The 16398-nt window shown below is 37.8% G+C and overlaps 1 protein-coding gene across 1 annotated transcript in view; it reads right to left on the bottom strand.

Moving 5' to 3' along the window:
- Window positions 1–16398, bottom strand: part of LOC149557514 (uncharacterized) — a 49718-nt gene that overhangs the window by 11138 nt on the left and 22182 nt on the right. The window contains exon 2 of the mRNA XM_089832173.1: window positions 16100–16278. Coding sequence (XP_089688299.1) covers window positions 16100–16278 — 179 coding nt within the window. The remainder of the gene's footprint in view (window positions 1–16099; window positions 16279–16398) is intronic.

The following is a 16398-nucleotide window of genomic DNA, read 5'->3' as shown; positions in this document are numbered from 1 at the left end:
AGCAGGAACTAGTCTATTTAGGCTTTGTTATATCTCAAGGAGATCTTAAAATGGATGAGGATAAAGTTGCAGCAATATTGAGTTGGCCAACTCCCAAGAATGCCAGTGAAGTGAGGAGTTTCCATGGCCTAGCTCAATACTATAGAAAGTTCATCAAGAACTTCGGTGGGATATGTGCTCCCATTATGGATACTATTAAGGGTGGAATAAAGACCAAATTTGTGTGAACACCAGCAGCAAATAAGGGATTTGAGACATTGAAGAAAGAGGTAGCTACTAAGCCTATCTTAAGGTTACCTACTTTTAATGAACCTTTTGTTGTAGAATGTGATGCTACTAATATAGCAGTGGGAGGAGTCTCAAGTCAAAGCAATAAACCAGTGGCTTTCTTTAGTGAAAAGCTAAATGCAGCAAAACAAAAGTACTCTTTTATGATTTAGAACTTTATGCACTTGTTCAATCCCTTAGGAAATGGAGGCATTATCTTTTACCCAAGGAGTTTGTAGTGTTCACTGATAATCAAGCTTTGAGTTTCCTCAACTCCCAAGACAAACTAAGCCATAGACATGTCAAGTGGGTGGAGTATCTACAGTCTTATACTTTCACCATAAAGCATAAGAAGGGGCAGCTGAAAAAAGTAGTAGATGCCTTAAGTAGGAGGCTACTCATTGTTCAAGAAGTCCAAATAAGGAGCATACGGTTGGATAACTTCAAGCAACTCTACCAAACTGATGGAGACTTTGCAGCAGCATACAAGGTGTGTCAAGAGCACCTAAATCACTTTCATGGTGAGTTTGTCGACTACACATTGCAAAATGGGCTACTCTTCAAAGGAGGGCAGTTGTGTGTACCAAGAGGATCCATGAGGGAGAACCTCATTCAAGAAAAACATAATGGGAATTTGAGTGGCCATTTTGGCTTAAATAAGACCTTGGAATTGGTTCAAAGATACAACTGTTGGCCTAAAATGCAAAGAGATGTCAAAGCTTATGTTGAGCAATGCATTATATGTCAAAGAGCAAAGGGGACTTCTACAAATGCAGTACTTTATCAGCCTCTCCCAATACCAAACAGACCATGGGCATGTTTAAGTATGGATTTTGTGGTCGGTTTACCTAGGACAAAGAGTGGTTTTTATAGCATCTATGTGGTAGTGGATAGATTTAACAAAATGAGTCATTTCATTCCATGTAAGGTCACCCATGATGCAAGTCATATTGCTTATTTGTTTTTGAAAAAAGGTGTGAGATTTCATGGTTTGCCAAGTAGCATTGTATCTGACAAGGATAGCAAAAAATTATGGGACACTTTTGGAGGTCCTTATGGCAAAGACTAGGTACCATTCTATCATTTAGTTCAGCTTACCATCCTCAAACTGATGGTCAGACTGAGGTGGTCAACAGGACACTTGGAAACTTGTTGATGCCTAACCAAGGAATATGGTTTGACATGGGATTTAGTCCTTCACCAAGCAGAGTTTTCTTATAATGACAACATAAATAGAACTACGGGCAAGAGTCCCTTTGAGATTTTATATGGGATACATCCTTGGGGTGTATGCGAATTGAGAAACCTAGATGGTCAAGTACCTAATAGTGGTTATATTGAAGATTTCAGTCAATCTATGAAGGAGGTGCATGATAAAGTAAAACAGTCCCTCATTGACAACACCAAGTAGATCAAGGACAAAGTTGATCTCAAGAAAAGAGAGGTACAGTTTGGTGTAGGGGACTTGGTCATGGTTCACTTAAACAAAGCAAGAATGGAAAAGGGAACCTCAACAAAGCTGCAAATGAGAAGACTTGGACCATGTCCTATACTGGCCAAGTATGGGCAGAATGCTTATAAAGTTAGGCTGCCAGATGATCTAGCCATTTCCCCCATCTTCAATGTAGCAGATTTAGTCAGGTATAAGGGACCTCTTACTGAGGTAGATCAGCATGTGGAGGAATCTCAAAAGGATGTTCAGACAGCAGCTCTTCCCCCTAAGCCCAAGCTCCAAGTAGAGAAGATATGGAACTCTCAGGTTCATACCAAGACCAAACATGGCACATACAAAGAACACCTTGTCAAGTGGCAAGGTAAGCTAGACTCAGAGGCTACATGGATCCCTAAGAATCAGTTCAAACTTCAGGGTATAGATCTCCTTTTGTCTTCAAAGGGGACTTAGCTTCTTTGGTGGGGAGTATGGTGCAGGGGCACCTTGAAACATAGGGCCCTCACGAATTTCAATTTTTGTTGTGAAATCCCCCTAGAGAGCTTTTGTAATTAGAATAAGGGTCTAAGGACCTAGGTGGGTGTTTTTGGCAACATTGGCTAGGGGAAAGGAAGTCATATGAGGCCTTAGAATCAAAATATTCCTTGTCATAAAGTAATAAGTGACCTTTAGAGCTTAAGGGAGTCCTTGTCATTGAAGTCCTAGCATGGGTCTCTAGCTTAGGGAAGGGTCTCTAGCATTAAAAAGCTAAGGGATAGCTAATTTGGCAAGGAGTGGTTAAAAGATGCAAACAAGAAAATTGCACAAAAATCGCTATGCAAAAAAAAGTTGCAATTTTGATTGACTTGAAAAAACCCTTCCAAGCATGATGGAGGCTGATGGAAGCCGTAAGTGTATGGGGAAAAGACCTAAGAAGCCATATATAAGCTTCTAAAACCCTAAAGTTGCCAGAGGTTAGAAGTCAGTGTACGGACTGTATGCTGTGGCATGATTTTTGAGTGTGAAAAGACAAAATACAGAGCTTAGAAAGTTTTTGAGCATTTGATTTCATTACTGTACCATTTGGCATTGTAGATGGACTAGTTTAAGACATTTTTGCTTCAATAGGTTAGGTTTGTTTGTGTTTCTTTTCAGTGTTTTGTAAATCTTTTATTTCCAGCCAGTTTGCTGTCCTGAACCAGCCAGTTGGCACTTAAAGAGATGTAACTCACTATCCCACCGTAGAAACAGTATGGTCTCTTGGGGATAGTGAGTGTACTCTATGTACTTCCTATTTGCAAAAGGAAGGGCCCTCAAAAGCCATGGAGGCATTTTTAAGCTCTTGCCCTAGGCGAGCCAAAGCATGCCCAGTTAGGGAACATTGAAGTTGCAGAGCTTACAACTTGCAGGGTTGTGAAGATTGTTAGAAAAGTGAACATGGAGGTTGAAGGGGAGTAAGTGGAGATCCTTTGGGAAGAAGGAAAGGGTGCTAGCAATCCATTGAGACACCTATTGAATCCAAACAGCAGACTGGTCTTATAAAGGCCTAGAAACCCTTTAAACCCTCAGATTTTGCAGAGGTACTGTACGGCACTTTGGAGGCACAAAACCTTGAAAATCAGTTAGTACTGATGAATTGAATGGAGGTCTATGAAGGAAGTTTAAGCTGCTTAGTCGAGGAAAATTGAAGAAATCCCTGATTTCTAGGAACAAGAGGGCTAATTGGGGCTCTTTCTTGTAGCCCTATTTTTAAGGGAAAGTGTGAAATTGGTAAGAAATTTAAATGCATAAGGTTGCTTTATGCCATGGAAGAGACGTGTTGAAGGGTCTTTCACCATCTCCATAACCCTGCAACTGGTGTACAAGAATTGACCTAGGAAGACCTAGTTTAGTTAGACACCTAGAGTGTTCTCCACCTAGAATGAGAACCTAGCAAATGGCAAGAAGTGAAGTTTGTTCAAGATAGAGGAGTGGGGCTTAGGATTGGGGGATCTCTGCATAGGAGGGATCCTATAGATCCATTTGGTGATCTTATAAGACACCTTAGGTCTCAGAGGCAGCCTAGAAGCATGAACTTGTGATTTAGTTCATCCCCTCTCCCTATCATTCCAGATGTGCGAAGAAGTGTGGGGTCAGAATAATGTTGCTTGGGGACCTAAGTTAAATAAGGAGAGGTTGAATGAATGGCTTTGTGAGTGCAATGGGGAGGCAGGGATTGCAAGGGCTCCAAAGGTCATGTTTGTCTTTGGGTGATGGTTTTTTTGAAAGTTAATTCTTATGTTTATTATGGGTTTGGTCTTTATTTGTGTAAATAGTGTAATTGTGTTTGGGGTTGACATGAGACAGTGCAGTGCCCTATTTTTTTGAGAAAATTTGAAGATATTTCTGTAAATGCCAAGGAAGAGCTAGTTGTTGGTAGGATTGATGAAGTTTGTAGATGTTTTAACGAACTGCATTTTGGCAATGTTGGGTGAGCTAGGGTTTCTGATGTTTTAAAAACTACTTTTTACTTATGCTTTACTATTAATAAAATCAAAATCTATTATCGAGAAAAAAAGAATATGATGAGACAAGGATGACAAGTCATTTTTCAGAACAAGATATTAGAATATTCTCGGTTTTTAGTTTGCTTATTAGTCTGTTGGGGTACATGTTAGATGTGATTATTTTACATTTTCCAGTTGTTTTCTGATCCGATTTACATGCATGTCCCTGCATTTTTTTCTGGCATTTTCCATCCACTATTTTACAAGCTATGCAAATATTTGCCCATGATTTTTTTACACCGCCACTTTCCACTATTTTTGGCTCCGGTTACACCAAATCCGTGATTTTTCCAGTTGTTAGGGTTTACCAAAAAATTATCATTTTCTCAAAATTATTTTGCCAGCCAAGATTGGTAGATTGTTTCATTTTTTTTGGGTAACCAAACCCTTAATAATTGAATTTCGAGTTGTGGGTTTTTGGCCTATATTTGGATATTTTTAATATTTTTGTTCAAAATAAGTATTTTTGGGTTTTGAAGAAATAAAAAGAACTTCTAATGGGTTTATAACTTTTCCCATTACACAATTATTTTGTGGGTTTTTCATAATTTTTTATCTATAAAGAAAATTCTAGGGCTTTCATTATTTTTTTCCTTAAAAAATTATCTAGAGGGTTTATATTTGTCTCCACAAAACTTAAAGGTTTTCTCTTGATGCCCTAGTCAAGGTATCTATAGTTTGGGAGGGCTCTCTTGTCTCTGAAAAGGTTTTACCATTTTTTAAAATAATGTTTTTGTGTGCTAATTCATGTCTCAGAATCTGTGCTAGCTATCTATTGGTTCTAATCAATTTTTCACCTCAAAAACTGTTTATGGTTTCTGTAATTTGCAAAGTTCACATAGGATTTTATGTCAGGGGTTCCTATTTTCATGTTTAAACCCCTTTTCAAGAAAAAAAGCTGTGAACATCAAATCATGGTATCTTGCAGGGAGTTTCAAGGCATCCTACTGATCTACAATAGTTTGGAGAGTTCGCAACTTTGTTGATTTTCCTCAAAATCGCAGTAGTTGTTCTCGGTGTGTATCTTTGTCTCCAAGGAGGGACAACACTTTTATTGAACATCAGGTTGGATGCTTTGTGATGATTTTTGGTCAGAGGTTTTGCAAATTCTGGTATGGTTAGTGTCAAACTCATCTCAATGGCAGTGCCAGTGGTAGAGTCATTGGCAAGCTTTTGTCTCTTGTTGCAGAGTATTTTGAAGAAAGGGGCACACTTCTTTGTTCCTTCTTAAGTGGATTTTGGATACTTTTGGTCGATGGCAATCTATAGATCCAAGGAGGGTCTCAACAATAGAAGAATATTCTCAAGAATTTGTGACCACAAGCCATGTCAATCTTGTGTAGAGTAGTACAATAACCATTAAGGGAGGGTATTATAATATTCTCTATTTTTAGTTTGTTTTTTAATCTGCTATTCTTAGCATTACTTAGTTACTCTATTAATGGTCATCTTACTTTAAGTTATCACTATTTTTAGCACTTCAGACTTGTAATCTTTATTTAAGGAGTCTTGGTCTCAGTTTAATGCATTGGATTACATCCAATATTTGAACACAGAAAAATTCTCATAAATTCTTGCAAATAAAGCAAGAAATACTTGGAAACCAATAAATAATTGTCTAAGCTTAATGCCCTACGTTAATAAATATACATGTTTAGACTCATAGTTTGCAGACTTGGACTCGGAGAGTACTTGACGAGCCAATAGTTTTCAACTCAAGAAAACTCAGCACAAACTCCGCAAAAACCCGTCAAATTAGAAAGTAATAAAAATTATAATCTCTTAAAGAAACATTTTCTTGTACAAAATAGAATTACAAAATGTAGTAAATTGAAATTAGACATCCAAACGAAAAAATGCATAGCTTTAAAGAAAAAACACGTGAAAATACATTTTATTAGGTGTCTTACCCACATTGGCAATTTTACCCATGTTTTTCCTGTGTCAACAAAAACTTGTGAGTCAAATTTGTAAAAACACACCCAACAAAAAAATTGGAGTACTCGCAGAGTTTTCAAACTATGTTGACACTAATACTGTGTCTTTTGACAGAACTAAACTCATTTCAGATTCTTATATTTAATTACACAAATAAAAATCAATGCTGCATAGATAGGGATTTCAATGAAATGCTGAGTAATTATCCAACAGATACTGGCAGAATGAGCCAATGCCTCAGATTATTGTGTGTTGCTATAATATAAAGTACAAACCAATGCTTGTCATTGTGTGTTGCTAGAATACAAACCAGCGCTACATATAGGTAAGGGTTTCATATGATTTCAAGTTTGATAGTGATAAAATAGGATTAGGATTCGAGAACCTTCATTTTTCTATAGTTTGAATTGAACAAGAAGTAGAACCCATAGAGATTATTCACCATGCAATAGCTAAAACAATGGTATCAGCCTATTAGGTATGGTAGAAATATCTGGGAAAACAGGCATGAATTTACAACTTTATAGAGAAAATCTGGAAAATATTAAAAATTGATACAAGCTTTTCTGATAACTTTATGTTTTAATACCAATATTTCCACTCGTATAAATTAAAATAGGGGGTATAATCTCTAAAGTGATATAAATTAAAATATTGTATTTGCAAGCTATTTCCTTTGTTAAATGGCTGCAGTAAATCTATATACTTTGCTATACATTTCTGCATTTCTATCTCCTATCAGACACAACAAACATAAAAACAAAACAACAAGAAACTAAGGACACATCCTTCAACATAGTGAATTCCAGATTGCTCCAAGCTCACCTAGTTGGCCTTCTTGCAGTGATTTTTACATATGATTGGCAGATTAATTTGTCCAGAATTTTTGTGAATTTGTCAAGATAGGTATTTCCACCACAAGGATGCCACTTAGTGTAACTGCATTGCTAGTGTTCTATTGGAACACTCTCAACAATAGCATGCAGAAAAATGTTCCCTCCAAATATTCCCTTTAGACATGTTACCATTTTGACAAGCTCCTCATGTTATGCCATTAGTGATTTCAATAGTTTCTTTACAATCACTATATAGTATGTTGTATATGACCTATACAATATCATTGGCATTGACCTGTGTGTGCTTTCTTTTGTTTCTGAGCTCCATTGTGGCCGGAGTTCTTCATAAAAGATTATTATTGAATATGCCACAACCTACTCAATACATACTTGACAAGTCAGAGTTATCAATTAAATCAACCACCACCACATTCATTGACAAGCAAGAATATTTATCAGTGTAACACGAGGACGTGCACCCAGCCTTAGACCCCCCGAACCGGGTGATAGGATGTTCTTGGGATGAATATGCGGCGCACCCGAGCACCCCCACTGTCGTCGCGGCACTGCCACATCGCAATTGTCCCCATGTGGTACTCCGAGATGTGGATGAGGGGGGGTCTGCGGGCTTCCCAAGTGTCCCTCGACCGCAGCCGAGATGTGACAGGGTGCGGCCAACATTGGGGATCAAAAAGTAACCAAAAAAATTAGATTTTTTAATTAATTAATTTTTTTCTAGTGATCCCTAAATCAATGTGAGTCCTATATAGGGCACTCTAAGTCTTCAAAAGGCATGTTATACTTGCTCTGGCATTTATAGTTTTGCAACAGCTGAGAGCAAAGTGAGAAGAAGAGTTTGAAAGAGTGAGAAGATTCCGGAAGAGCTTGGAGAGTGATTTTGGAAATGATCGCAAGATCTCTTGGAGGAAGAGGAGCAAAAAGATTCAATCTTGCAAGTGATTTCAGCAAGCACAAGGTAGGTTTTTTTTTTTTTTTAACTATTTCCTTTGTTTTGCATTTTTATTTAAATATTATTTTCAGATTTTCATTCTAGTTTGTTGCAAAAAAATTAAAAAATTACATGTTCAAAATTGTCATTAGAATGCATTGTTTTTTTTTTTTCTATTATTGTTGAAATTTCAATTCTGAATGCATTATCATTATGTCATTATGCTGAAAATAGCTTTTGGTTATTAAGTTTTAAGTTTTCAACTTACGCTGAAACTTATTTCAATTTCTAAAATAGGTTGAAAGTAGTTTTTTTTTTTAATTTACTAATTAGTAATTATGCTGAAATCTGTGATTTTGTGAAATGTAGTGTATAAATGGCCTCTAGTCAAAGGAAGACATGGAAGTGCATGAGGGAAGTCTAAGTGTCAGTTTATCGGAGTATGGGCCTGAGAATGAAGGTGATCTAGAGGCACAAACCAAACCTCCTTAAGTTGTACCAGGAGCACATTCTATTAATTGTTCCTCTAATACTTTGGCATCGCTTGCTAGGGGTTCTTTTGATCCAAAATCCTCTCTAAAACAAGTTTCTATCAAAGTATCACTTCCTACATCTATAGGTGGTGGTACATGGAAATGGAAATGTAATTTTTGTGGTGAAGAATGGTATGGCAACATTACTAGAGTTAATTCACACCTTCTCTTTAAAGACTAGATATAGTGTGAGTTCTTGCAAATTCCTTACAAATGCTGAAAAAGTGGAATTGAAATAAACAAATTGTGGGACATTCCTGATGATAGTGCAGTTCCAGTGCCTAAATCTTTGGCTGGTAGGCGACAGGTTCAATCTATTCAATAGTTGCAGGAGTGGCGAGATACTTCTACACACAACTTGCATCAAAGAGAAGGAACATATTCAAAATCAACTTCCATTCCTTCATGCATTCATAGTTCAGCAGGGGACAGCAGCAAGGAGAAAAGGAAGGCACGAAGTTCTAGCACATAACCCCATTGCTGATTTGTTTAATGTGCACGTAAAGGATCAGATAGAGGGTGGTCATTGGTAAAATCTTATTTGCCAATGGTATCCCATTACATGTTACTCGATCTCCCTACCATTGAAAGAAGTTTTCCATGGTGGCAAAGGATGGAGGGCCATCATTTGTGCCACCTAGTGAGACCAAATTGCAAACCACGATCTTGGATAAGCACATTAGAAGGTTGGGGTTTTGATGGAGATGATGAAGGCAAGTTGGATGGAGTTGGGTTTTAGCTTTATTAAGGATGGGTGGACGGACATTAGACATCATTCACTCATCAACATCATGGCCACATGCGTTGAGGGCCCATACTTTTTGAAGGCAGTGGAATGTCCAAGGCGTCATAAAGATGCTGATTTCCAATTTCACATCCTTAGGGAGGCCATTGAGGAGGTTGGACCACATTATGGTCCAAGTAGTGATAGATATTACACGTGTGCAAAGCTGCAGGGAGGCTTGTTGAGGCAGCCTATAGACATATTTGGTGGACTCCATGTTGTGTGCATGCCATGAACAATGCACTCAAAGACATGTGGAAAATCAACTAAATTAGACGAGTGGTTAATAAGGGTAGAGAGATGCAGATGTTTATCTACAATTACCATACTTCACATGCACTCTGATGGGGCTTCGCGAAGGAGTTCCTGAAACCAACTGAGACTAGATATGCTTCATATTACATTCTCTTGGAGAGAATGCTTGAGTTGCAAGAGCAATTGCAACTCATGGTTATGAACATGAATGAAATCAGTGGACTAAGTCCAAAACAGAGGAGGGGAATAGGGTGAAAGAGACAATGAAGAGTGGCCAATCATGGGTTTATGTAAAATACACAGTCTCCATTATTTCTCCAGTTTTTGAGATCATCAAATACGGTGATAGGGATTCTCCTACCCTTGGAGAGGTTTATGAGTGCATTAATTTCATGCTTGGCCAAATGAGGGTTGTTGAGCGTGAGAGGTACCCCACTCTAGCATTCTACACTGAGCACATTGAGCATGTCATTCACCACAGGAGGGAGAGGTTGAACACTCATTTGTACATGCCTATGCTTTGAATCCTAAGTGGTACATTCCTAGGTTTGGTAGAGTTACACCACTTCAAGATGATGAGGTGAAAGTCGGATTCTTCTGATGCATTGGTAAGATGTTTGATGATAAGACTACTACTCAGATTTGCTTAAAGTGGACAGAATTTGCGACTCTTACAAATAATCGTTAATTCAATATTCAATGTTCGTTAGTATCTATTTTCTAGAGATTAGTAACAGTAAAATAATTTAATTACTTTTATTGTTGGGTATGTTTATGAGACATGACATTAAGTGTTCCAAAATATACTTAGATTTGGCAAAAATAGATCTTAGAACTATGGCACACAAGCATCCCATATTGTGGTGAAAATGCCATGGATCATAGAGGGCAAAGATTACCACACTAACCACCCGATTTCTTTCTCTGATTTGTAGTTCCTCATCTTTATACCTATTCAAGTTTTTAACTTCAATTTTTAGAGTTTCAATTTTCTAATTTTCTGATTCTCACAATGACCATTTGTTTGTTATTTCAGGTTTCTAGTTCCTCGGCTGCAGAGAGGAACTGGTCTACCTACAGCTTGATCCACTCTCTTACGAGGAACAAACTTACCTCTAAGAGAGCAAAGAAGCTAGTTGTTGTACATAGTGTCTTGTGTATTGTAAATCGCAAGACATGTGGGTACAAAGAGAGCCCAGCAACACGAAGGGATGTAGAGCCAAAGGATCCAGCTCAAGTTGATCACGACAAGGCAGCAGCAGAAGCCAATGGGGCTAGTTGGCATTCCTTTGACAGCACTGGATGAGGAGGATATTGAGTCCAATAGTTCTAGTGATGAGGACTTTGGCATTGGGGATGATTAGTAATTAGAGGCCTCTCATTGATACATTTTATCATTTTGACGAGACACTGATTTTAGATTTTGAGCCTTGAAATTTGTAGAACTTTGTAGTTTGCACTCACTTTGAGTTTGATATTGATCATGATTCATTATATCATGCCATAGTACTCTCGTTATTCAGTTATTGTAATCATGATCATCTTTAGACTTTATGATACATAATATTTATTGCATATTTGATTTCTATGTTAATATGTTGAATGTTGAATGGTTCTTGTTTGTTTTACAATTTTTCAATTTACAAACTTCAAATATATTGTATTTGGTGTGTTACACTAAAACATCTTTTCACAATTAGCATTTTACTATTTATCAATGATCACTATTAAAGTATTCCAAATCTGATGTTTACTCATTTGTTCAGTTTAGCAAAATAGTTCTAGGGAGATTGAGTTATAATGCTTGGGGAAATATCTCGGTTCACCCGGTGGTAACCTATTTGATTGAAACTTGGATCTGGATTGGTGCATCCAGAAAATAGAGGCAGACCTATACCAGAATAAGGCAGGAGCAGTACGCAACCAGATCTAAGTAAATAGAATAGCATGCAATGCAATGTCCTCATTGTTCAAGATTCCATTCCTATTGATTTAGACCTTTGTGCGCTCATCCCTCCAATGTGATCACACTAATTACATGTCAACTGAAGCTGTCAACATATATGCATTCCATACAGTGCCATTTGCAATCTGTCACGTAACAGAAGTCACAAAAATCTTGGCAATAAGTGTTGCTTTAGAACAGATATTTACAAAATGTTGTTCCCAAGGTTTTTATAAATTATAATGATAGAGCTAAAAAAAATTGGATTTTATTTATATAAAAGGGGTTATGTTGCAAACATACTTGAAATGACCCCTTTTATCTGTCAAGCTGAAGTAGATACGTGAACTTTGTGAATGTCATAAAAATTGACTACTTGCAAGAAAAGCACAGCAATAGTGTGCAGTGATGTCATATTTCTCAACCTTTTTGCCCTCCAAGTCAAATTGAATTTCTAATACCTGGTGTATATGGCTACAAACACTGTGGAACTTATAATCATAATATTTCATTAATTTAATTTTTTTACTGTGCTTCTACTATGAAAATCATGTTATGACTTGGAATACTATAAAATGACTCTTCAACCAGGTGGTCGGTGCAGTGTTCAGACATTCATTCATTTTCTCAGCATGGTTGTATGAAATTTCAGCAACTGTAGGTGTCATATTCAGATATATTTGCCAAAGAAGGAAGCTATTAGTTGGGCAAAAAGGGACTTAACCTGTCAAGCTTCAGTTTATGTTATCGAAAGAAAATGAAAATTTTGACAGTTTCTTTCTATGAAACCACTCACAGCAATGGATTCAATTTTGAGATAATGACTGCAACATCAAAAGAAACATAGACAATTTTAATAAAAATAGTGTACAGTGATGGCCCTGAGGCTTGCAAGGGTTAATCCTTTTTCTGGGGTTGATGGAAAATCTGAGTCTCGGGATAAGATTGGAGAAGGATGGGTTAAAGTACAGTTTGATGGAGTGTCTAAGGGAAACCCGGGAAAGAGTGGTATGGGTTGTGTTATCTTGGATGCAGAGGATAACATACTAACAATTGGACTAAAATCACTCCCAGACGGGACAAATAATCAGTGTTACACCAGTACGGGGGTACTTCGGTACGTCGGGACGCCAGGGCGAGTTTTCGGGACACGGGGAAAATGGGCCTCACTTTCGGGATAGTGGGGGGACGGCCAAGGGACGGCGGCAAGGGGAGGACAGACTAGAGAGGGGTGTTGTATAGTATACATATAGAACTTGAAATGCTAATTATGAAATGATGTTTCAGTAGTTCACTAGAACATACCAAATTAAAATACTTGAACATAGCAAAATTGCAACATGAATTAGAACCACTGACATTCAACATAGTAACGTATTACATACCCAATAGTAACATTCAAAAATCAAAATTCAAATAGAAATTCAAGTACACATCCTGGCGGCGGAATGGTTGCAGAATGGCGGAGGTGGGGGTGCTTGGGTACTCAAGCACTCAGTGAGGGGAGGTCTCGAGGACGGGTACTTCAAGGTTGGGGGGGGGGCAGGGTGCAAGTTTCTGAGTTACACTACAAATAATGTTGCAGAATTTTATGCTGCTATCTTTGCACTACAAGTGGCAAAGCGAAGTGGATGTAAGAAAATACACCTTCAAGGAGACTCACAAATTGTGATTAAGGGGATTGTGAAGGGCAAAGTGGAGACATGGTTTTTAGACAAGCACATTAGACGTGTCGGAAGTTGGTTGGAAAGTTTTGAAGATTATAAAGTTTCCCATACTCTACGTAAAGGAACTTATATCATTGACAAAATGGCAAATGTGGGAGTATAGCTAAACGAAAATATTGAGATGGATGTTTTCCAAATTTGCCTTTTTAACCCCATGTATCTTAGGGATGATTTAGTAATGATGGTGAAGCCTTTTTCAAGGTCATTTTTTGGCGTAAGCTTGAGGAGGGCATGTGTGTGCTTCGCTAGCAAAGATTGTCCTGGATATGATGAATCTAGGCATTCAATATTTCGGGTGGTGTGCATGTAGAATTTTCTAGACACAGAGGGCTTTTTATACAACATGTTCACATTTCATGTCATTGAATGTGAAGCCGATTTAGTGCAGAAACTAGGATGGTGTAATGTCCCTTTTTTCTGGGACATTATAATTCTTTTGTGGCCAGCTCACTTCGCCTAGGTTTCAAGGGCGAAACGGTTTTGTACAGGGTTCAGTTCGAGATTTGGCCTAGACATTTCCAGTTCCAGACCCATCAGAGCAATTTTGGCAAGTTGTCCAGATACTTACTATTTTTAGTAAGTAATCAGATGCTCAGTATTTTCAGTACTTTAGTGTTGGGTTGGAAGCGTCTCGCCGAAAGCTTTCCAACGAGCTATAGCACGAGCTTATCTGAGTTCATTTGGTCAGTTATTTTAATGCTTGAAGATTTTATGGTTTATTGGCTAAGTGACTTTAAAGGTTTATTTAATTTGTCACTTTATTTTTAAAAAGATACTATGTTCACTTAAGTGACTAAAGGACAAAAAGTTGCTTTATCCCACATTGCTTGAATGAGCGTGCATCTCATTGGGAAAAGTAATAAAGGTACAACAAGCTCCACTTGAGAGGATATATGAAGATTATAATATTCAAACAAATATTAATCTGGGAGCTGGAAACAGTTGCTGGTTATTTCTTTGAGGACGCAAACCCTTGAAGAAACCTTGGAGGTTGGACGCAAACCTAGCCTTCATTTCAAGTTCTATCTATATGTAACCAATCTGACTGTTATTTAGTTTTTAAGATTGGGCTCTTAGTTATTTGAAGGTTATTGTGTTGCTGTTATATAATGCAATAATTCTATTGCTGGTTATAATTTGTACTGAAGAATAATAGTATTTTCTGAGGACTTTATGTTGAGTATTTGATGGATTATATGTATATTTCTGAATATTGAAGAAATCAAATAAGCTTTTCAGAGTTTCCTTAAATGCATATGTGCTGGTTACAAATTGGTTAAGTTCTGGAATTTATATCAAACTTTGGTTTACTGTCCGGTTTTATATTTGCACGTTTAATATTAAGGGTTTTTGGTAAATATCCGGAAAAGGGATATTATAGATGGAGGCAAATTTCTTCCCTGAGACACGCAAGGAGAAGTAGATGCCAGGTTTCTGAAGTGAGATTACGCCTCGTAGGTTGGGGGAGGTATTCAGGATTAGGGAGGATGAGTTCATTGGCATTTTAAATGAATTGTTTGGCAAAGAATTCATCACTAGAGGCTTCCGTCCACGCACCAATGTGGACATATCGTCGCTTTTTTGTGCATGGGCATTTCTGCTTGCTCAACATAAGGAGGCTTGACAAATGGTAGAGCTTTGTGTGGAGCCTGAGTGGCAACTTGGTTTCATGAGGTGGCTGGACATGGCTGAGATTGGAGCGGATTTCCGAACTGATGTGGATCGTTGGCGACGTGTTGAAGGGGCAACGGAAGACTTCAAGCCTTTTATGGATTTTGGAACCTCGACACTCATGGTGCAAAGGGTGGGTGAGGATGAAGCAAGGACTGCCTGGATGGAGTTGTTGGGGTTCATGGATCAGTGGGAGGCAAACCAGAGGCCGCTGGCAGAGGAGCGCAAATGCAAGCGTAAGCATACGCCAAGCAAGGTGGAGGCACAGGAGGCAAGAGAGTTGCCGAGGGAGGTGTCACAGCCTGTGATGGATAGGAAGAAGTCCAAAGTAGAGACAGTGGATGGGATCATGATCAATGAATCCAAGGAGGAGATGCTAGCAAAGTGGGGTTTCATGGGGTAAGCATGTGGTGGGGTTGGGTTTGGTCTGCATGCCCCTTTTGTTAGTAGGGCTGTATTGTTAAATTTGCCTAAGTGTAGTTTGGGTGGTGATGTGTCGATGGTAGATGCCTAAGTGGATGCTGTAAGCATGGACTATAAAGGCTAAAGGCCTTTTTGCTGATGTAAACCTTTACTTTTTGAAAAAATAAAATTATCACTTGTCAAAAAAAAAGTGTACAGTGAGGTCATATTTTTCAACTTTTATGCCCTCCAACTCAAATTGAATTTCTAATGCCTGGTAACTATGGCTACAAACACTGTGGAACTTATAATCATAATTAATATTTCACTAATTTGTTCTTTTCACTGTGCTCGTACTATGAAAATCATGTTATGACTTGAAATACTGTAAAATGAATCTTAAACCAGGTGGTCGGTGCAGTGTTCAGACATTCATTCATTTTCTCAGCGTGTCATATTCAGATATATTGCCAAAGAAGGAAGTCATTAATTAGGCAAAGAGACTTAACCTGTCAAGCTTCAGTTTATGCTACTGAGAAAAATAAAATTTTGAAGGTTTCTTTCCATGGGACCACATATAGCAATGGATTGAATTTTGAGATAATGTCTGCAACATCAAAAGAAACATAGACAATATTCATAAAAACATTTGGACAACCAAATGTGATCTATATCATTGCATTAGTGGGGAAATTCAAGCCAATTGATCCCGTACAGTTATATCTTGAATGACTATAACAAAAATAACCAATTGCTAACATCAGAAATAAAGATATAAGTTTAACAGATTGAAACTGTAAAACATATACCAACTTGCCTTTTTTTTCAAGTGGAAACATTCGCAGTTGGGGACTGTGAGTTGCAGAGATGGAAATGATGAATTCCACTCCCTTGAAGTGGATTTCAGAATTTCTCTAGTTGAGCTCAGAGAATTTTTTCTGTTGGGTAGTGGAGGCAATGTAAAAGGGACATTTAACACCATGCATGACATACTTTCTGCTTACAATTTTAAAAAAAAAGAATTAGAGAAGTGAGAAAAATTCCATACAAAAACCTAGCAACTAAAAATATATTCTTTATTAAAAAACTGATGAAATTTACCATCTGCTGATACTA

This window comes from Cupressus sempervirens, chromosome 5 (assembly GCF_028749045.1).
Source record: "Cupressus sempervirens isolate cs-2001-9-10 chromosome 5, ASM2874904v1, whole genome shotgun sequence".
Taxonomy (NCBI): Eukaryota; Viridiplantae; Streptophyta; class Pinopsida; order Cupressales; family Cupressaceae; genus Cupressus; species Cupressus sempervirens.
This window is presented reverse-complemented; position numbering and strand designations above follow the sequence as displayed.